This window comes from Trachurus trachurus (genome assembly GCF_905171665.1).
Source record: "Trachurus trachurus genome assembly, chromosome: 11".
Taxonomy (NCBI): Eukaryota; Metazoa; Chordata; class Actinopteri; order Carangiformes; family Carangidae; genus Trachurus; species Trachurus trachurus.
The window spans coordinates 6,637,726-6,661,265 of record NC_139904.1 but is presented as its reverse complement, the minus strand read 5'-3'; the positions used below and the strand labels follow the sequence as shown (position 1 = coordinate 6,661,265).

General features: G+C 41.7%; 1 protein-coding gene across 1 annotated transcript in view; it reads left to right on the top strand.

The window, feature by feature from the left end:
* LOC310993877 (uncharacterized protein) overlaps positions 1-23,540 on the top strand; it is a gene marked incomplete at both ends in the record, with an annotated part of 100,982 nt that overhangs the window by 56,312 nt on the left and 21,130 nt on the right. The window contains one exon of the mRNA XM_083982360.1: positions 13,137-13,174. Within this exon, the coding sequence (XP_083838486.1) occupies positions 13,137-13,174 (38 nt within the window). The remainder of the gene's footprint in view (positions 1-13,136; positions 13,175-23,540) is intronic.

Sequence of the window (23,540 nt, the reverse complement as noted above, 5' to 3'; positions counted from 1 at the left end):
GTTACAATGAAGAAGACAAACTCCTGGAAGCTGGGAAACTCCTGGTCAACTCTCATGACTTGAGTGACCTTGCGGTTCCACTGTGATGCTGCCCAATCAGGTAGCTTTTGGACCAATTTCTGGTTTTCTTCACAATCGTTCAAAATGTCCAGACCTTTGACATAAGGCATGGCTTCCAGACATGAGTGTAAGAAATCAGCGAATGCTCTAAGTCCCTCAGCATCTCTTTGATGGACCTTTGGCCAGTTTGTTAGTTTTTCTCTGAATGCTTTTTGTATAACAAACGGCTGACCATACCTGTGGTTGAGACGGTTCCATCCATCTTTGTAGGCTTCATCATCATTTCTATAAAATATGCCATCAAGTGTCTTTCGAGCTGGACCTCCTACATATTTTTTCAAATAATGTAATTTGTCAGCTGAAGCAATGTTCTTTTTGTCTATGAGGGATGTGAAGGAAGCCTTCCACTCAATGAACTGGATAGGGTCACCAGTAAATACAGACGGTTCTGGCATTGGGAGCCTGTTCAGAGCTATGCTATCTTGGACTGCCTGAGCCAGATAACTTACATCTGTCCTTGCAGGTGATGCTGTCACTGTGATATCAGTGGGCTGCTGTATGAGAGCTGAAGGAGGAGGATACACAAACTGATGTTCTCTCGTTCTCATCTGATCTACAGAATGAACACTTGCTTCCTGCATTACTTCTTGATCATAAGTTGTGAACCTAGCTCGTGCAGCTTTAATGCCCTTCTCTGCCTTTAATCTTTCCAACTCACGTTCTAAGACTTGCATCTTTTCTTTTTGTTTCTCCTCCTTCAATAACACTTCATACTCTGCTTCCTTTGCTGCTAATTCTGCTGCAGCGTCTGCTCTTTTTGCTGCTATGACAGAGTGTTGACTGGAACCTTTACTTGAGTGTTGACTTGGAGGTGAAGCTGTGGATCCGTAGATGGAGCGAGCGTAGTCTCTGTTAAGAAGCTCATGAAGACGTTGCCTTACAGCTTCACTATCAAATTCTTCATCTATGCCTGATATCCTTTCAAGAGCAATTTTAACAATGTCCCTTGTAACTGCCTCACAGGCATCAATACGACGTCTTGTCTCATTAGATGGAGTGAGGTGAGCTCTGATGTCTATGTACAGGTTTATAACACAGTTTTTTCCTTCTTCTAGTGTGTCTATAAGAGTTGCAATGTCACTTTCAGGAATGTTTAACTTTAACTGTTTTCTAGCCTTACGTGCCTGGATCTTCCATTGTTCATAAATGTGAGTCAACCTTTTCTCCTTTTTGTGGGCCTCCTCCTCATGAAATGCAAGCATCTTTTCCGTGGGATTCCGTAGGCGACCAGAGCGACGGAGATCCTCCTCTTCAGTATCCTTATCCTTCATCTGTTCGGAGTCTCTGTCGTCTGGAGGCGTCTTTACTGATGCTTCCATGTTGTGAGCAGGTACCACAATCCTTGACCATCACATCAGGTCCCTCTACAGTTGTCCTTGGTCAGCGGCGTGATGTGACGGATGAGGTGAAGCTCTTACTAAGCTCTTACTGTAGCATCCCCGGCTAAATGATGGTCGGACTCTCAAACTGATGGTTCACAATGGTTTATTCCTTGGACCGTATTCAATGTAAACACACCGTAAGAGCTATGAAAAGAAGAAAACAAAATACAGTTACCTTTACTCTTACTTGAAATTACCTTTAACTGCCTTTATCACAATCATGTAAGTTGACCTTTTATCTAATAAACTTATTGTAGACTCACAGGTTTTACTCCATGAATTTAAATATATATTTTAACTGCTACGATTGATGTTACAGTCATGAGGGAAAATTCACATTTTAACTGAAAGACAACCTCCCATAGAGTGCAATATAAAACAGTATTTAACATGACATAAGCATTTTTAACCGTTCGTTTTTAACCCAATAAACAGTTTTTAACCTTAGCAGACCGCATATAAAACAGACAAAATACGTCCTGTTGCATTACCAAAACAACCTACGAGTTAGCTTATAGCTTCATCTCACTTCAATACAGACCGACACGGCAGCTTGGCCGATGCTAATAGTAGCTACCGCTAACCACAATACGTTTTATGCATGAAAATATCCACGGCAACCAAACTCGAGCCGGACATAAATATAGCATGAAATGGTAACAAAACAAACCTTGTGCCCCTTATTAGCCAGGTGCTAGGGCGTTTCATGTGGGTTAGACACACTTTGCTTGCTTTTAGCATTGAAGACATTCCTTTAGCCTTGCAGAGTCATGCAGACACACTTTTCCTTCTGCCGGTAAACTCCGAAGCACCGGATGTGTACGAGGTCTCAGCGAGACGCTTTCAAAATAAAAGCACTGAATATCCGTCTGCTTAATATATAAAAAATAAAAGCCTGGCTTTAAAGAATGTTAATGAATAAACATAAAAACTCATTTATAAAAATACTATGCTCATATTAAAGGTCATTTACAACCGTCTTTGGTAGGCTACTTCTACATCTCAAACATGGCTCAAACTACATGAGGCAAAGTTTCCCCCTTAACCATCCCCTCTGGTCTTTCACTTGTCAAAGCAGGTGGAGGTGGGCAGGGCAAAGGCCTGAACTGTGTATTCACTTCCAGGTCGGTAAGCCTCTCCTCTGATTGGCTGATTGTTTGTATAAAGACAAACCAAATCCTGCAAGACTGGATGGTGGATCCAGGTGGGCTGGTGATTGCTTAGTTGTGACATCACAAAGTGACAGGAAGTCAGTCGGCTGGTTTTGAGGCTTTGTTTGTGAATTACAGGCTGTGTACATTTCTCTGTGGACAGAAGCTTTGATACTTTCACAGTATTAATATAGAACCTAGAGCTGCTTTATAATCAAAGAACATATAGAAATCTATATTTATGTGATAAGGGACCTTTAACTGTTTTAACGACACCTACGTGAAGTTTTTTCCTTTTATATCTGATGGTCTTTGTGAGGTTTTTTTTTTCCGACTCCACTGCAGAGACTTTGGAGATGTTAACAAACAGAGACGACCTTTTCCCCAAAGGTCAGTAGCCTCACACCTACTGTACCGAACCTCTGCGGCCCTGAGCTGCGTGATTCACAGCCTACCGAGAAAAAACTGACGTGGCAGCTTCAGAAAACAAACTCTGACTCAGATTAATTACTCAGTAAGACTAGCATGTTTTCCTAAAACCATCCACATATTTACACAAAGGTCTCCAACACTTACCGGTGGAAAGAATCTCCTAACTAAAACTTGGCCGTCTGATTATAAATCTGTCGATCTGTTTGATGACTGATAGTGTTAGTAAAAAGGTCAAACCACGTCTGGTTCTTGTTATGTTTTGAAGAAGTATGAGTATTGAGCTGATGGACAAACAAAACAAATGATCTGATGGCATCAATTCCTCACTATTTTATATAATTTGATTTAAATAAAATTAGTAAAAAACAGATGAATCTATCATAAAAACCTATATTTTTTTAAATCATGAGATGACCTTGGCCTTAGTTTGACTCCACGCTCCAACAGCTCAACTGTGGACAGAGCTGATTAAACCTATAGGCCATTTAAGTATCTGGTGTTAAACTCATTTTATGGCACAAACGTGTTGTTACAGTGAACTTAAGTCTTAAGGGACAAAAACAAAACTATGTCCAATCATCCTATTTACACTCCACTGAATGTCTGCACACGACAACGTGTCCACAAGCTTGCATGCACTCAGTCAGTCGCTCTGTTTGGACTCAGATATCGAAAACACAACCTGGGCATTGTAAAAAACGACAGCCTGTCCAGCACACACACACACACACAACTGAACACACAACCCAACACAGCAACATTAACATTCATTGAGAGTGGTGTTTCTGGACACCTCACAAATCTAAGTCCAATAATCGCTCTCCTTCCAGCTCTGTTTCGGTGTTCTCCAGCTCCTCGGGGGGAAACGTTTGGCTCTTTAGCTGCTAAACTCTCCACCGCTACGTTCACCTCAAGCTACAGTTGCACATCTCTGTTTGCCGTGCCGTGCCGTGCGGGGCAGGTGGCGTGCTGTGTTGCTTATTGCAGGTTCGGGGGCTAAAAAAACAGCTGCCTGTTGTGGCTGGAGACCAGACTGATGAAAGCAGAGCTCTGGCTGCTGGAGAAAGCACCAAAACAAAGTGGAGAGAGATAAAACGCTGAGCAGCTGCAGGGCTGTAGAGTTTTTTTTTTTATCAATATGAGTAAACACTTAACTTGGACCACTGTTCACTGACAGTTAATGAGTTGATATGAATTGCACGGATGAAACTAAAAGATAAAAAGGTACTGCAGGGAACTCTGGGTAAATGCCCATCAAGTGGCAACAGACACTGCTAGCTGTCGGCTGTTTGTCCTGTAACTCAGAGGACCGTGGAATTACTTCCTCTTTCTCTTCGGCATCTCCTCTTTTTCTATTCAAGTCCAGATCTGTCAATCATCGGGGAGTTATCTTGGTATTAAACTGCAGTGTTCAATAAAATACCTGCAAAATCTGACTTAATTTAATTCCCTTGATTTGTCGTGTCGACTAAATGTGACTTACAAAAGCAGCTTTTATCACAGAGATGGTTAAGTTTGTATGATTCTAAAAAATACAATAGATTTCTCAACCACCAGCAGCAGCAGCTCTTCTCTTCTTCCACTCCTCCTCCTCCTCCTTTACTTATCCTTCATGCTTTTTTGCTTTGTCTTATTTTCCCAGCAGCCCTTGCTGCTCTTTCCTCATCACAGCCCCGTGCCCCGTCGTTTCCAGCTTCGATTCAGCCTCTCGGTTTTTGTTCCTCCCTCTGTTTTCTTCGAGAGCCTTCAGCCTCCCCCCTGTCGCTCTCTCACCCTCTCCTCCCTCCCCCCGTGGCTCCAGAGGTCCACGGTGTGTGTGTGTGTATGTGTGTACGTGTGGAGGGTGTGTGAGACTGTATTGTGGCCGCCATGTGGGTGGGTGTGGTGTGTTGTGTGGCGTAAATGGCCTCCAGGATCCCCTGGGTCGCATCTGAAATGTACTCACAGAGAACAGAGTCATGACTGAGACTGCACCTCTTTCATTAACAGAGAGAGAGAGAGAGAGAGAGAAGGAGGGAGGGAGGGAGAAAGAAAGAGAGAGTGAGTTGAATAAGCCAGCTGAACTCATCAGATATGTCGTCCTTCACCCACACGACTGGGTCAGGCCTGAATGATGTTATGAAATGTGATTGTGTGTGTGTTTGTGTGTGGTCAGCGCAGCTCAGGAAACACCACCAGCTCTGTAGTGACTTGAAAGGGATAGTTCAACATGTTGGTAAATTTGGCCCATTGCCATAATCGCTATAGTCATAACAGTAGGTTTGTTACCTTTATTTGTCAGTGCAAGCTACTTTTAGAACGGTGGAGCAGAGCCGCGAGCTGCTCAGAGCTACGCTACGGAGGCTAATGGGATTTCTTGGTTTCCCTCATCAAACTCATCAAATACACAATCCAACAACTCCACAACGCTCTGGTGGACAAGTTGTGACCTGCACATTCACCACGCTATGAGATAATAACAGAACATTACAAGACAGAGTTGTTTTAGAGGTAAATTCATGAAAAACCACTGATGCACGTTGCCTTCAGGAGCAGTTTTTCAACAAGCAGTCTCTGCATTTACCTCTAAAACAACTCTGTCTGGTAATGTTCTGTTATTATCTCATAGCGTGGTGAATGTGCAGGTCACAACTTGTCCACCAGAGCGTTGTGGAGTTGTTGGATTGTGTATTTGATGAGTTTGATGAGGGAAACCAAGAAATCCCATCAGCCTCCGTAGCGTAGCTCTGAGCAGCTCGCGGCTCTGCTCCACCGTTCTAAAAGTAGCTTGCACTGACAAATAAAGGTAACGAACCTACTGCTATGACTATAGGGATTATGGCAATGGGCCAATTTGCCAAAATGTTTTCTGAAATCATAGACAGCTTCTTCTAACTCCTCCTCCTTCAGTCTCTGAGTTTAAAGTTCAGTGTTGGAGTTGTGGTTTTGTTTTTCTGTCGTGTAAACTCACTTCCTCTCCTGTGTGTTACCTGCGGTGTGTTATTGTAGTAGCCGGTCTCTGGAGAGCTGCGCTGCCCTCAGCTGTGTGTTTTAAGAGTCGGTCCTCATCAGTTGTTGTTTAATCAGACTAAATAAAGCGCTGGAGTCGCTGTTATCTGGCTGCAAAGAGCTTGTTGTAAAAACACAGCATCGACCTCGGAGGCTGAAAAATGAAGCCGACAAAGCAGCAAAAAAAAACTGCACTTCTTCAAACGGCTTCAGTCTGACTCAGTCCCCTTAGGGTCTTTAGTGTGTTTAAATGTCCACATTTACAGCAGAAATAAACATGTTTACAGCCTGGTACACAAACAGTTTGAGGCTCTACAGCTGATCTCCTCATTCATGACGACTGATCGGGTTTGAATTTTTCTCTAAATCATTTGTTTTGATTTTCTTAAGTCTTAAAACATGGGATCGTAAATGGCGTGGTCTTCACCCGTTCAGTCAAGATGGTGATGGTTGCAACACTGAGCTTGAGAAACCTGTAGGTGACATGTCCATCTCATCTCTATTTACAGTCTATAAGCAAATGAAACTTTTTAACTTTCAGCTTCTTTTCTTGTGTCAGATTATCCCATACAGCTGCAGGTGGATAAGGGGCGTGGCTTTATGGTGATTGTCAATACAATACGATCCAATACAAATTACTGTATTAATCTCCAATGGTTGCACTGGTAATCTGACTTTTGCTGCATCACTCTCTGGTCTGTTTCTCTGTTCGCCTCCTGTGATGATGGATTCCTTGAAGCCGACTGGAGACCTTGTAAAGAAACCTTCGCTCTTTGATTGAGACGGACTGAAACCAAAACCTGACGTTTATATGTAGCGTCCTTGATGTGATGTTCTACAATATTTTTCTGATATCAAAGCCGTCTCTAGTCTGCAGCTTCGCCCCCCAGGAGGACTCCCCATCACAACAGGCCTCTGGTGAGGAGGACGACGTATCAGTGGCCGAGCAGCCTCCCTGCTATCTGTTACAGCTTCTGGAAACATCATGGACTTTTTTATCCTGCTATATGAGACACTAGCAGCCTTCGACCGAATGTTTCTCTCTTTTAAAAAAAAACACACACATGGATAAAACTTTGAAATGAAATGAAGCTTCTTCTTGCAGCTCGACAACAGTCACTTCGTACCAATCGATCTCTTTGGAGCAACTTTGGCTCAGAGCTGTCACTCCTTCCTTGTCCCTCGAGGTGACGTCCAACATCTCCATCCAGAGACTGTATCTTCTACCTCTGAACAGTGATGACAACCCCCCTCCGCCGTCCTCCCACCACCTCCGCCCCGTCGCCCAGAGGGGATTTATTGATATTGATTTGGATAGAAAGCTTTAAGTCTCCATTGAAGGAAGGGGAAGGGGGGAGTATGAAGGCTGAGGTATTTTTAGGTTCCCTTGTCGATCGGCAGCAGCGCTCCCTTCAGCCAGGGCCTGGCAGAGAGCACGGAATCAATGCGGACGCCATCGATGTGGATGTTGGGGCCATATGTTGCGAATACAATACATAAGAAATATCGGCTATTTAGTGCGAAGTAGACTGGTAAAGTGAGTCGAGGCCGCCTCATTGATTTCAGCTGTTGAATCCACTTCAATCAGCCTTTCATCAAAGAGGAGATGAAAGAGGGGCGACGACGACAACGGTGACAAACGCTGATGAGATGTGGAGGAAACTGGAGATTACTCCGGCTCCAAACTATCTCTATAAAGTGATATTCAACAACTTAAGCAAATTTCTACACAAGCACTCTTATCTCGACTTCTGGTTATTTTCTAAGATGAAGTTCGGCCTAATTTCATAGCACTTGACTTTGAGCGTTTTCGCCGTCTCTCCTGTTTCGACGTTTTTTTTTATCTCGTGTTTTACCACGAGATATTAGAGACGTAGATTATGATTTGTGTTAACGAGGGGGGGGGGCTCTCCTTTCATCACCACTTAAATCTAATATCCTTCAACATCTCGGGCCCTTGCTGACTCACACAGGTCGTGGCCCACCCCCCACTCCGTACACCAAACCATGGCGTGGATAATTAATCTAATTTTAGCGGTGGCTCTCAGTTTTACACTGGACACAGATTTCATTCTCACCCCTCCTAACGCTGCGAATCAGAGAGGAAACTAAACGGATTCAGACGATTCTCCGCGATTAACACGTGTGAGAGGACTGGGGTGCGTTTATTGCAGCACATGCACCCTGGTGTGTCTGGTTGTGAGTCATTTCCTGTTTTTGTTTATGCAAAAGCTCACATGGAAATACGCCGTCACAGTCTGGGTGACAGATTGTGACAAGACAGGACGTCTTTATTCAGATTTAAGCTCGAAGGGGGGGGAAGATTAAAACCAACGCTGGTCATCCACTCGTCAAATGACACTTCCTCAGGTCCGTGTCTCATGTGATAATAATATAAGAACACTCATTACTTCCAGAGAGGTGTGAGATAGTGTAGTGAGCTGTGGAAAGTGTTGACCGGTGCCAAATCTAAGAGGGAAAACACACGGGGTGGGTGCCAGCTGGATGTGAGCTCTAACAGCCTTCAGGGCCCCGGGACGACCAGGTGAACCACATCAGCTGTGAGTCACAGCAGCAGCAGCAGCAACGAGCTCAGCTCAGCTCAGCAGACGGAGTGGGAGGGAAGCCGCCGAGCTGTTATTCATATCCCCGATTACGTGATTTAAAAGTTCTCAAAGTGTCTGATCAGTGTCTGATCTGTCTCGCTGGAGATCTGGAGCCTTTCTAACAGCAAACCCACCTCGGTTTTAAAGTCTGGCTGCCTCAACACGATTTAATGATGTCGCCTCAAACCTGCCAACACTGGTTTTCTATCAACTATTTCAACATGATCTCTCAGCGCCCAGTGGAGTTTTTTCTCCCGCAAAACATTCACATGGCCTTTGACCTTTAAAATAAATAATAATCGCACATCGTCTCACGTCGTCCAGGTCGCCAGATTGTGCATGAAACACAAGCTTCAACCAGTCTGTTACTAAAACAAAGCAGTTATTTTTATTTTTATTCAAAGTTCAAATGTTAAAAAGTTTCAATAAGTCGTGATGGGAGCGACAGCATGAAGAGAGAATCTCCTTCAGTCTGCTAAACACAATGTTTGTGTCAAATGTAGGAGTCACTGCAACTAAACACAATAAAACTTTCACTCTTCAGAGAAAGTAAATACTGATTAGTTTTAAATTAGGCTGCACAATTAATCTAAATCACATTATAAGTGCAGTATCCAAATAATAAGAGCTGCAATTCTATTATTGTGTTTGCAAAGTACTGTAAGTCTTGTGTTGCTATAGAGACGCCCTGACGAACAAATCATACTCTCAAGACGTAAAAGGTTTGGTACAAAATAATAATCAATCATTAATTTATTTTTCTGTTTTTCTAAGTAAAAATTAAAAGCAGCTGAAATCACAATCACATTCTCGGCCCATATAATCGCAATATGATGAGTTTTACACATTGTGCAGCTCCAGTTTTAAGTTAATCTTGACATATTTTTGACTGATGTTACTGTTTTTAATGTCTTCATCTTTGTATAAAGGGTTCCTATTTTAGTTTTGATTAGTTTCACTTATTCAGGTTTATCAAATCTAGAATCAGAGCTGTGATGTGATGTTTCCATGTGCAAACACAAACAGGATTCTCATTCAACAGATGAATAGTCACAATAAACATGATCAACTTATTCTAACTTTTATTCTTCTGTTTTTTAGTCGACAGTCAACATCTAAACCCATTTAGCCTCTGAGCCGCCGCTGATACCGACTGATATCACACACGCACACACACACACAAAACGCACTAATCCCGGTGTCATGTCTCCAGACTGTGTGTTATTATCCATCTATCTACACATCTGTAATAATAAGACGGGCTGCTGCTGGCTCAGCCTCACACCGAGCTGAGAGACAGAGGAGCAAAGTGAGGTGTCGACGTTTGACAGAAGCGCACTCAGACGTACGTCACCTGTCGAGGAGGAAACATCATCCAACAAAACAAAATGTCAAATCCAACACAGTTTTGTTTAACATCTAAAAAAAAACCCGAGTACGTCGTCAACACATCTCACACTGGAGCTGGATTAAAGCTGAGCGGCCCGTTCACACAACTTTCACAGTGTGTTTCCTACTCGACTGCATCACACAGCAACAAAGAGTAAACAGAGAGTAAACAAGGAGATGAAACATCAAACATCATAACTGCCCAGTGAACTGATGTTTCTGTGTTAAATCAGAAAGCCTTTCTCTCTCCAATTCAGTAATAATAAACTACAGTGGATTAATTCAACTAAACAAATCAGTGAATGATCCAAAATGATGTTTTCCTCCTAAAACATAATAGTCATGTCTATAATTCACTGTGAAAGGTTGCGACTTATAAACAAAGTCGACTATAGGCATCCAACCAATCAATTATTTATTAATTCTAACGAACTCAAATTCAAACAACTGGTGGATTTCAAAACTGCACAGCTTATGTTCAAAATTTACAACAACTTGCTGCCCGAATGTATTCAGAAAATGTTTAATTTAAGACAAAGCCATTACAATCTCAGAGGAGTATGTATATTTAGAAAGTTAAAAACAAGAACCAACACCAAATTACAATGCATTACGGTAACAGCTGTTAATTTATGGAACAAATTGGAGAATGACTTAAAAACATGTAATACCATAATCTTATTTAAAAAAGTACTTAAAAACAGGATGATTAATTTATATAAGTTAGAGTAATGAGTGGTGACACGTGCTATGCTGCTGCTATTTCTGTTCTGTTTTCTGTTTGTTTGATTGTCTTCTTTTTTCTTCTTTTTTCCTCTTTTCTTTTGAGGAGGAAGGAAGTAGGGGAGGAAGAAGGGAAAGGAGAGGAGAAGGGAAGGGAAAGAAAAGGAAGAAGAAAGGGAAATCGAATCAAGCAGCTTCTCTCTTTTTACTGTTTTGTGATTGCTTATTTCTTTTATTAATAAATAACAAATTGTACATTTTAAATTTTTATTTTTTATTTTTTAATTAATCAGAGTTGTAACAGGGTAGGCGTAATAAGCTATGCTTCAGCCTATGCCTTTTCGGTCCAAATTTTCTTTTTCTGTTTACTTATTGTTTATTCTGATTGATGTTTTTTCTTTATTTACTTTTTTCTTTCTGGTTTGTAACCTCTCTTTTAATGACATGATGACTGAAATAAACTAAACTAAACTAAAAAACTAAAGGTTTGTATCTATGTATAGTATACTGTAGGCAGGTTACATTAGCTTATATTTTGGTTATGGTGGTGTTATTTTTATGATATATGCATATGTAAAATGAAGGACTGCAAGGTAACAATTTCCTGTGTTGGATTCATGAAGTATTCCTGTTTCTGAACATGGCATATTGATATTCATATTTACAGGTTTTAAAATGTTTGAACTCAAACCATATAGTATAGTACTATATGTACTAAAAATTCATGTTTAGTTTTGTTATTATTGATTAAGAAATATTCTATTTGGTTGGAAAGACAACTGAGCCAATCAGAGCCTTGTGCCAGAGTTACTATTGGGGGGCCCCCAAAAGGCAAGTAACTTTTTTAAATTGTAGTGCGTAAGTTTTGTCGATCCTTATAGAAACACTGCGTAATTACAAAAAACTTTGATTATTGTTGTATTTCAAATTGTTGTTGCACTTTTCTGTAAAAATTTTAAAAAGCAGATGATGTGTTTACAGTAAATGCATTGTCTGTTGGTTTATTTTGTTACTTTTAGTCAACCGAGGTGACATTCAGTATCCAAGTACTATATCAATTTGAAGAAATGTAAATCAACCCCAGGCTGCACTTTTAGTTAAATTTGGTGCCATTTCAGAATAAAAACCATAGATGGGTAAAAACCTGCCAGGATATGATGATTCGTAATGACAGAGTAAAATATGAAATAGTATTATTGGCAGTAATAGAGGGCACCAAAATAAAGACTTTGCTTAGGGCCCCATGGAGGCTTGGGCCGGCCCTGCCTTGTACACAGGATTACAGCTCACAAAGAGAGAAATAACAACTCTACATAGACTATACAGTACATAATGGATGTATTGTGTTACCAGACGTGACAATAAATGTTGAGTGGAAGTTGATGGGACGGATGCGAAACGTCTCTCGCTGCTAATTGGTCGGGACAAGAAAGACAAACAGGAGAGAGGTGCAGCCGAGGTCTGAGGAGACAATGGAGTAAAAAAAAACCAAACTAATCGAAGCCGATCGGTGTGATGATCGGACATGAATACTCTCTGTCACTGACCCGGAGTTAACACACTGTCGGTGATTATTCAGAGCAGCTCCACGCACACGCAGGCTCTTCACATGATGTTGCACTGGAGCGCCGAGGTCACGCTCAAGGTCGCGGTGTAACACGAGGAGAGAGAGAGAGAAAGAGAGACAGAGAGACAGAGAGAGAGAGGGAGGACGGTGACGTCAGCCGTCGTCAGCGTTCCTCAGAGTCTGGCTTTTTTCCTCCCCGGCTGGACAGTAACAGCCCCCTGTTTTCTATTTCATTACCACTAAATTATTAAAGCGGCTCCGTTTTCCTATGATAGTAACAGGCAGAATGGCTTCCCCGCCTTTCTTTCATCACCCGCAAATACTTCAGAATCATCTCTGGCCTTCATGACTCACACTGGCCACGGTGCCCTCTGTGTGCCAAAGCTTGGCGTGGATAATTAATCTAATTTTAGCTTGGTGTGTGTATGTGTGTGAGTGTGTGTGAGAGTGTGTGTGAAGCAGAGAGAGAGAAATACTGGACAGTGTTGTCATGTTCCCTCAGCGAGCACGTTGAAGCTGCATCAGCCTGACATACTGTTATCTCCTCCTCCTCCTCCTCCTCCTCCTCTCTCTCTCTGTCACTGCTCCTCGCTCACGCCTCTATCTCCCTGTTTCCTCTGTTGCTATCTGAGATGTGTGAGACAAAAAGCAATCGTATTTCATTCTGGGGCTGCAATTTTCTGTATTTTCTTGATACCTGTAGCTATCAATACACCTGATATTATGAAATGATCTGAAATTCATTTCTCTCTTTTATTTCTTTTTTTTCTCTCTCCAGCCGTGGATGCGGTGCCGGTACGGAAAGATGGGGATCAGGTAAAATGCTATTATCTGTTTCTTTTCTTTTTGGTTTTTTTTTAATGCCTACCATCGTTTCTGCACACCTCAATCTATTTTCCCATTTTGCTGAAAGCCACTGTGACTGAATACAAAAGACGACAGCGCTGGGTGTCCTCAGCTCTCCTCCTCTTCTATCTGAAAAATAGTAGTGGTGGTGGTGGTGGTGTGTATACGTGCGTGTGTGTGTCAGTTTGAGTGTGTGTATGTGTGTGAAAGTGTCATTTCATGTCTCCTCAAATCTTTTAGAGGTGAGAAAAAGAAGCGCTGCTACTCACCCAGAACTGCCTCCTGCTGTTAGACGGCCTGACCACGGCCTCAAGAAAGGTCAACAGATCTAAACTAAAAGAAAGGACGGAGTCATAATGTGTGGAGGCTTGATCTGTGTGTGTCATCTGTGTGTGTGTGTGTGTGTGTGTGTGTGTGTGTGTGTGTGTGTGTGTGTGAGAGAAAGACAGACTATTGGGAAGGTATTAGGACAGTGCCGGAGTGTCTGTTGTTTGTCTCTGCGCTGCAGCTCAGTGAAATGTGGCTTTTATTTTATTACACACTGAGGTCTGTTCATGAATCATGGAGAATGAAGCTGATAAAAGTTGTATAAAGCCACAGTGAGGACGGATGCACTGAGTCCGTGTTGGTTCAGTCTGAAGACGACCAGCTTGAAAATGAAACTAAGATCATCAGCCTGTCCATTCCAGACTTTTCCAGACCCTAATTTCCAGACTTCAAAATTCAAATAACTTGTGACATTTGAGTTAATAGATGTGTATCATGTAAATAAATCATGCAATTAATCATTTATTTTCATTATTCTGAATTTGTATGCCCATTATCCCACCAAATAATTTACAATAATTTACTAAATAATTAACCCAAATAACTTCAGATAAGACCAAACCCAGATATGAACTATATTTCCATACAATAGTTTCCATTTTCCATACTTTTCCAGACCTGGAAATGTATAAAATCTAATTCCATACTTGCGTAGGAACTCTGCAAGTTACAGGAAACATGTTCAAAACCTCCTCTTCCTGAGTTACAGAGCCAAATCATGATCAGGGATTTACAGTATGTAAAACATTATAATGTCTTAGTGAAGTTGACCTTTAATTTTTATTCTTAAAGGGATGGTTCAACATTTTCGCAAATTCGCCCATTGCCATAATCCTTACAGTTTTAGGGGTAGGTTCATTACCTCGCTGCATGGTGTTTGGAGGTTGGCGGGAGGTGAACGGTACTTTCGCCTTTCCCTCATCAAACTCATCAAATACACAATCCAACAACTCCAAAACGCTCTGGTGGACAAGTTGTGACCTGCACATTCACCACCCTATGAGATAATAACGTAACATTATGTAATGGAGTTGTTTTCGAGGCAAATGTGTAACCGGAACTACATCCCAGACACGGCTGCTGGATGGAGCGATTTCAAAAGCAAAAGTAGTTCAGAGTGTTTGCTTCATGTGTTGTAATGTTACATGATTATTTCAGTGCAGGTCACAACAATTTGCCAACATGTTGAACTAACCCTTTAAAGACATTTGAGTCAAATCACATCATAATTAGTAGAGTTGAGCCGGATACTCGGCTAAAACGAGTATCCGGTACGGATAAAGCACTTTTGCCGAGTACGAGTATTATACGAGTAATACGAGTCAATATCTGTGCTCGGAAAAAAAAAAAAAAAAGATTGAATGAAAATCCTCATTGGGTAGCTGACTGTGTCTGCGTTCTGTGATAGGCTACAGCCCCTCCCCTACACACATGCAGGTGTGTTGCTGTGTCCCTCTGATCACTCACACACAGAACAGCTGACAGCTGTCTGTCTCTCTCTGTCTCTCCCTCAGTCACTCAGGTTCGCCGGTCTTTTCCCTTAACGTTCAGCTTTAGCTTTGTTATTAGGCCTACTTCAGTCACTTACTTAATATGAACCAGTAGAGTTCTGGTAAACGTGGGTTCGTTCAGACGTGGTGCCGACTCGCGTTGCGTCTCTGCCTGTCGGAGTTTTTTTTTTTTTTTTTTTCACACACGCTCTCCCTCTCTCCGCCGTTCGTCGGAGTTTTTTTTTTTTTTTTTAAACCGTCAGCTGGCGCTAACCAGTTCACGCACTGAGTGTCTGACACTTTCTTGCTGTATTTCTTTAAAAAAAATAGTAGTGGTATAAATAATAGGCCTATTACAAATTAAGCACACACACACACACACACACACACACACACACACACACACACACTCCCCTCTCCCTCTCTCTCTCCCCCCTCCTCTCTCTCTCATGATCAGTGATACAGAATAATGAGTGATACACAGAGTAGCTGACACTCAGCTGTCTCTGTCTCTCTCTTACTCACACACACACACACACACACACACACACACACACACACACACACACACACCTGGTGTGGAAATAAAATAAAAAAATAAAATCACACTGATCATTAAAAAAAAAATTTAAAGTAAAAAAAAAGAAAGTTATGTTGAGTATGAAAACTCTTGTTCATTACATTTTACTTAATAATTGCAACCACATGTGTTGTATTCATTGTTGCAAAACTTGTTTTTGTGTAAATGAATAGTTTGTTTGCTATCATGATCAAAACCGCATTGATCTGAAGCTCAATGCTGATGCTGTCCTGTAAACAGTTTTCTAATCAGCAATAAATATAACAATTTCTTATCAATCCATATCAATTGCATGCTTAAAATAACATACGGTTAAAGCCTCGGCCATTTCAAGACAACCCGACCCACTTCTGGGTTAAACCCCGCCCACTTCCGGTTTAGGCCCCGCCCACTCCGAGTACAGATACAGATACAGATAATTCATATGGTTAACAGATACAGATACAGATACAGATAATGCTGTACTCGCTCATCCCTAATAATTAGTGTATGAATTCATGAGTTATGGCCAAAAACCCTGATTTGTGACATCACAGTGACCTTGAACTTTGACCTTTGAACATCAAAATCTAATCAGTCCATCATTTAATTAAAACAAATGTTATGAAGAAGACGTTCGCTATATCATATGATCATATAAAACCCCTTGTTTAACATTAAAACATAAACAAAGGAAGAAGGGACGTCACATCTGCTGTCATAAGAATACCAGGCTGTTATCTCTAAACGACTGGCGGTTGAAATGCATTATGGGTAATGTAGGTGCACCGAGTTTTTGACAGGTTAGAGGAATGTGTGGAATGAAACAGACGGTATCTTTGGTTCTGCTGCGTCGAGCTCTGATGCTTCTTTAAAAACGGCCTATTGTGACTGTGACTTTATCTGAGGGCTGGTTACAGCCGCTCCTCTTTTATCTGAGGGTTTCCACATCCTGTCGTGTCAGACGGGGATCTGACATTAATCCGGCTCATTATTTGTTTCAGCGCTGAGGAGCAGACGGAAGCAGAAACACCGGGGGCGTCGGAGAGCTCCAGACTGAAACTACGAAGAGTGATCTGAACCCAGAAACACTGAATATGAAAAGTTTAAAGGGATAGTTCAACATCTTGGCAAATTGGCCCATAATCGCTTTAGTCTTAGCAGTAGGTTTTTTTGGGATTTCTTGGTTTCCCTCATCAAAGTCATCAAATACACAATCCAACAACTCCAAAACGCTCTGGTGGACAAGTTGTGACCTGCACATTCACCACGCTATGAGATAATAACAGAACGTTACCACACAGAGTTGTTTTAGAGGTAAATTCAGGCAAAACCGCTGATGTGCGTTGCCTTCAGGGACAGTTTTTCGGCAAACCGTCTCTGAATTTACCTCTAAAACAACTCTGTCTGGTAACGTTGTGTTATTATCTCATAGCGTGGTGAATGAGCAGGTCACAACTTGTCCACCAGAGCGTTTTGAAGTTGTTGGATTGTGTATTTGATGAGTTTGATGAGGGAAACCAAGAAATCCTATGAGCCTCCGTAGCGTAGCTCTGAGCAGCTCGCGGCTCTGCTCCGCCGTTCTAAAAATAGCTTGCACCGACAATTAAAGGTAACAAACCTACTGCTATGACTATAGGGATTATGGCAATGGGCCAATTTGCCAAAATGTTGAACTATCCCTTTAACTTCATGTTGATTAGTATCAGAAAGTTCATGTTAATTGTAGATCCTAAGGGTGAATCTCCTAGACAGCTCGGCCCTTTGTGTCTGGATGTTAACCCTGAGTCTGTGGGAGCTCCAGTTCCCCCCAACCCCAACACACACACACACACACACACAAACACACACACACAGTCGAGATTAATTAGCGGCTGTAAATTGGCGGAGGTGTGAACAGACTGTCTGCACGTGTTACCCAGCGATAGTTCACCAGCTTGTCCAGGGCGTGAGAGGAAACGCTCCTCTGGCACGACAGATAGGCAGGTACAGTAGAGACGGTGGATGAATGGCGTGGCTGCACGTCAACACCGTCAAATTAGAGCTGAGCTTCGGCACGTTTCCTCCATGGCCGAGGTTTTGTTTTAAACCCACTGTTGTGCGGCGCAGAGACAACACAACACAACAAACGAGTCACTGGTTTCAGCTAGGGATGTCATGATTATACATTTTCTTGACACGATTATTGTCAGAGAAATAATCACGGTATAATAATTATTATGCATTAATTAATTTCACAACACTATGAATGCGTAAAATCAAATACAGTCAAAATATAATTACATTACTCATACCACGTTTACACAAAATATTTCAAGTATCTATTAATATAGGAACAATTATTAATCCCCCAGAGGAAATGTTTGAAATATTCAGGTCATAAATTGTCATCTACACCAAATGTTTACGTTTTTTTTAAATCGATTTTTGTTTTGTTTTGTTTTCTTTAAAATTACAAATGACACTCAACATTTAAATTCCTACCAACTCAATGTTACGCTACCTACAGTAAATGGACCAGTATCTGAGCATTCACCTTTATTTTGCCGCACATCTGCCGATACGGTTCCAACATCATCTTTTTTTGGAAAGTAACGGTATTTAGGAATCTTTACGATTACTGTAATTAATTGTGGTGTTTAATACCGCGATTAATTGTGAAAACAAGTAATCGTTGACATCCCTAGTTTCAGCTCTTTCAGGTGTTGTCGGCCTTCAGGAGCTCATATTAGTCAAACCTGTGTGTGTGTGTGTGTGTGTGTGTGTTTGCTGCAGTCTGGCCGTGCGTGACTGGGTGTGAAGGTGTGTGTGTGTGTGTGTGTGTTGATAGTCTCTTACCAAGGCCACAGAGCCGCCGCTGCCCCCCCCCCCAGGGTTCAGACTATTACTGAGCCATGTATCACTTCTCAGCTGTGGACCCTGGGGACGGGAAAGAAAAAGAGAGAAAAAGAGAGAGAGAGAGAGAGAAAGAATGGGAGAAGAGAGGGAGAGGGAGAGACAAAAACAGAGACATCCATCTTATTGTTTTTCCATCGCTGGCTGCTGTTTTTCTTTTCTTTTCTTTAGTGTTGTCATTTTTTTCCCTCCCACGCGGCGGTGGGAAGGCCGTCACGCACCGGTGGTTTCATTACTGTATAAATACTTTAAAGGTCTGTTTGTTGACATCATTACATAACCGCTGAGTTAATTACAGCACGCACCTGAACGCCAGATAGAAACGACCTGTAGCCTCGTCGCTGGTGAGTCCCAGGGGGGGTTTTCCTCTAAAAGCAGGACCACGTTTCCCACAAACCCCTGTGGTTTTCTGACGCCCTAAAGATCCAGTCCGACCCGACTCGCGTTTAAACCCAATTTCTTTTGTAATAAGTTGTCTCTTACAGTACTATTAAAGTTTAAAACCACAATAGGCTTTATGCACAGCTCCACTACTTCCTGAACTTAAACAAGCTCCTTTATTTCCTGTCTTACATTATTGGACAAACTGATGAATCCAGGTGTGTCTGACCATTGTTGTGAGTTCAGACACACCTGGATTAATCAGTTTGTCCAATAATGTAAGACAGGAAATAAAGGAGCTTGTTTGAGTTCAGGAAGTAGTGGAGCTGTGCATAAAGCCTATCCAGAGTGGTTTGAACGACAGAGATCTGTTCAGATGAATCATAATGAGCAGCACAGAAGCAGATATTATGTAACAAAACAGTATCCCAACAAACACGGATTAAAAACACTTAAAAAAAACAAGAATTAACTTTGATAGCATTTACTCCAATATAACTCAAAAAGGTTTTATAGCCTCTGCACACTTTAATTTACACTTAGTTATAATATAAACTAAATAAATTGTATTAAAAGTAGTGCAAAAAAGGTTCAAATGAATAATATTCACACATTAATTCTGCATTTCGCTAAAGCATAAAATAAAATAGCTGCGCATTCAAAACAAAACAAATTAAGCAAAGCAAGCAATCTAACCACCCGCTGCAGAGAAGAAACATGTTGGAGGTGATTTCCCATAAACACATATTTCAAGATTTTTTTTTCAGGTGTTGACATTCAGCGGGTCACAGGATCAGCAGCAGAATTCATTTTGATCAAGTGTTGTTCCTGTGGAGCGCTGATCCCACGGCTCCACAGCCCTCCAGTTGTTTACTTCCTCAAACATGACTCCTCTGTGTAATTTATAGCCCTGCAGAGAGAGAGACAGAGAGGGAGAGACGGAGAGAGAGAGAGGCCAGCAGGTGGAGAGGCACCTGATAGAATATAATACACCGGCTTGGAGAGATGATTCAGACTGAACCAAGTGCAACAGACAAACCACTACAGACGAGGCAGATTGGATGAATACTACACTCAGGGTCAGAGACACAAACACATGTTAGAGAAGATGGAAGAGAAAAGTACAGGCTGCTGCAGTCCAAACTTCAGACCACAGCTGAACAACAGCTTGGTGAACGACAGAAATGTGGAAAGAAAACATTTACAGGAGCAGACAGAGGGAAACGTCTGTGAAACATTTAGCTCTTATTATTTTGTTGACAAAATTTCTGACGGTTGACTTCTTCTATTATTGTTATTATATTAAAGGGAAAGTTCAACATTTTGGCAAATGCGCCCATTGCTTTAATCCCTATAGTCATAGGAGTAGTAGTAGTAGTTTTGAGATCCGCGGGGCAGAGATGCGAGCTGCTCAAGTAACGGTAGATACAGTAGTCCCCTGTCCCTCATCAAACTAATCAAATACACAATCCAACAACTCCAAAACGCTCTCGTTGACAAGTTGTGACCTGCACATTCACCACGCTAATATGTAATATTATGACACACAAAGTGAATACTCTTAACTACTTGCGCTTTTGAAATCACTCCGCCCAGCAGCCGTGTCTGTAATGTAGTTCCGGCTGCATTTACCTCGAAAACAACTCTGTCACGTAATGTTACATGATTATTTCATAGTGTGCTGAATGTGCAGGTCACAACTTGTCCACGAGAGCGTTTTGGAGTTGTTGGATTGTGTATTTGATGAGTTTGAGGGACAGGGGACTACTGTATCTACCGTTACTTGAGCAGCTTGCATCTCTGCCCCGCGGATCTCAAAACTACTACTACTCCTATGACTATAGGGATTAAAGCAATGGGCGCATTTGCCAAAATGTTGAACTTTCCCTTTAATATAATAACAATAATAGAAGAAGTAAACCGTTTGTTTGTTTGTTGAGGGACAGGGGACCTATACCGTTCACCTCCATTATGTTCACTGAGCAGCTCACGTCTCTGCCCTGCCGATCTCAAAACAACATGCAATGACAATTAAAGGTAACAAACCTACTGCTATGACTATAGGGATTATGGCAATGGGCGAATTTGCCAAAATGTTGAACTATCCCTTTAATATTCAGACTCATCAAATCAAATCAAAACCACAGCTGAGGCCGAGGGATCCGACACAGGGATCCTTCCTGTCCCGATACATCCCAAGATTCATTGCGGGTGCGTAATGAAAGCAACACAAACACAGAGAGCCGATTGTGTTTCAGCTCAGCTCTGCAGCGATCGATACGACTGTCAAAAACCAAAGGGCCTGGTAACAACCTCAGGTTTTTGTGACGTAAAGTTACAGTACCTGTTATCAGGGTTGCTACGTAGGTGACAGAGGCAGCACTTTGAGATGCAGATCAAACCGTCCTGCATAGTTCCTCTTTAAAACGACAAACGTATAATCCTGCAGCTTCCTCTAAACTCTGTAGGGACTAGAAGAAATTAACATACATCTGATTCATCTTCCACTTCCACATTATGGTTCTGTTTGAAGTTTTACAGGAAGAGCATCACAACAAATGATGCACTAAATGTATCATCGGTTATTAAGATGCATTTGATAAAACAAACTAACTTTTTATTAGGTTTGCATGAGCTCATTCATAATTCATCGTGGCCTATAATCTTATCTTCATTGATTTACTTTTCCACTTTCCTTAATCATGACTGAAGATGCAACAAAAACAACTTCCTTCCAGCGATTAAACGTAGCGTTCGCTGCACATCGGACACAAACTACAGTCGACGTCGAACCAGCGAACATGGAAATCAAAGGCATGAGCTCATCGACTCACATTCGCACATTGAACAGAGGGAAACATCCCTGTTGCATTAGTCTCAGCGAAAAGCACATTAGCTGAAACATCAGCCCGTTTGTGGTTCCACTAAAAGTCGGATCAATGCTGCTGAGAGCTCCTCTCAGATCTCCTCAGAGGATTCGCACGAGTCCTTAACGAAAACACAAAACGGACCTGACTGAGATCCAGCTGCAGCTCTCGGTTTAATGTGTCGGCCATTAGTCTTTTTTTTCTCCTCAGAAGCAGGATTTTAAGACTTCAAATGAAGCCTCTGAAAGATGAAGCCACAAAAGACATTTCCTTAAAAGCCACACTTAGATAATTCAAATCCATTCAATTGCTTTAATGTTTTTAAAATTTCCCATGATGTTTCCCATCAAACATGTTTTAAATGAGAGGAAGCTTTTGAAACTCTTTAACAATTAACAGCTGTCAGAGAGATGATCTCACAGCTCTTAACCCCCCTCACTGCTTCTATTATACCACTAATAAACTTTTAATGTCAGAACAGTAATTAAAAACCTCCTGTCCTCCATTATCACAACTATAAAACATGTTTTTCCTTCTTCTCTGAACACATCCTCAACTTAAATCAGTGGTTGTTATCATTAAAAGATTAAATTACAGTATACAGCAAAGTGACTGGTCGATTCTCCTGTTATGACTGTGAAATATTTCTATGGAAATTAAGAATAAATGAGAAGAAGTTACACTATGTAGCCTCCATCTGGCCCACTGCATGCTGGGAAAGGCTGAAGCACCCCAGTGATCATGAATAAACAGGTCTAGGAAACGGACAAACAAACGGATGGAGAGAAGGTATTTATGGTTGAATAAACTGTGTGATTCAGGAAACGGCTTAAAGACGCGAGCTGCAAACACCAATTCACTCAGAGGCTCAATCTAACTGTGGCTGAATAGATGTGAGTTACACAGCGCTGCCACCACAAGGTTATGTTCAAGAGCTCAACTGTAATAGACTGTGAATATTTTATATATTTTTTCCCTGTTAAATTGGTTTTTCTTGGGAGTTTTTCCTCAGTCGATGTGAGGGTCTAAGGGCTGAGGATGTTGTTATGATGCTATGTAAAGACCTTTGAGACAAACTATTTAAACTACTATTTAACCCTCTGTTGTCTTTCTGGGTCAAATTGACCCAATTTGTTCCCTTCCTCTATCCTTCCTTCTTTCCACAATCATTTTCCCCTTCCTTCCTTCCTTCCTTCCTTCCTTCCTTTCATCCTTCCTTCTTCTTCCTTCCTCTTTTGATCCAATTGACCCTCCATCTTTCTTTCCTTTCCTTTCCATTCCTTCTTCCTTGAACAAATCTGTTCCCTCCGTCCATCTTTCTGTCCTTCCTCTTTCCTTCTTTCCACAATCATTTTCCCCTCCCTCTCCATCCCTCCCTTCCTTCCTTTCTTCTACCTTCCTTTTTGACCCAATCTGTTCCCTCCCTCCCTCCATCTATCTTTCCTTCCTTTTCCCTTCCTTCTTTCCTCCCATCTTTCCCTTCTAACTTCCTTCCTTCCTTGACCCAGGTGGACAACAGGAGGGTTAAATACAAAAAAAATATGAGCACACACACACGCAGACGAGAGAGGATGCTCTGAATCCAGATCCTGAAACCTCTCACAAACGCTATAACACACACACACACACACACACACACACACACACACACACACACACACACACACACACACACACACACACACACACACACACACACACACACACACACACACACACACACACAGTTATTAATTCCTTTAACACACTGACCCTGAACCCTGTTGTGTTTGCATTTTCTGAATCATTAGAGGGTAATAACCACAGTTTTCTGCTCC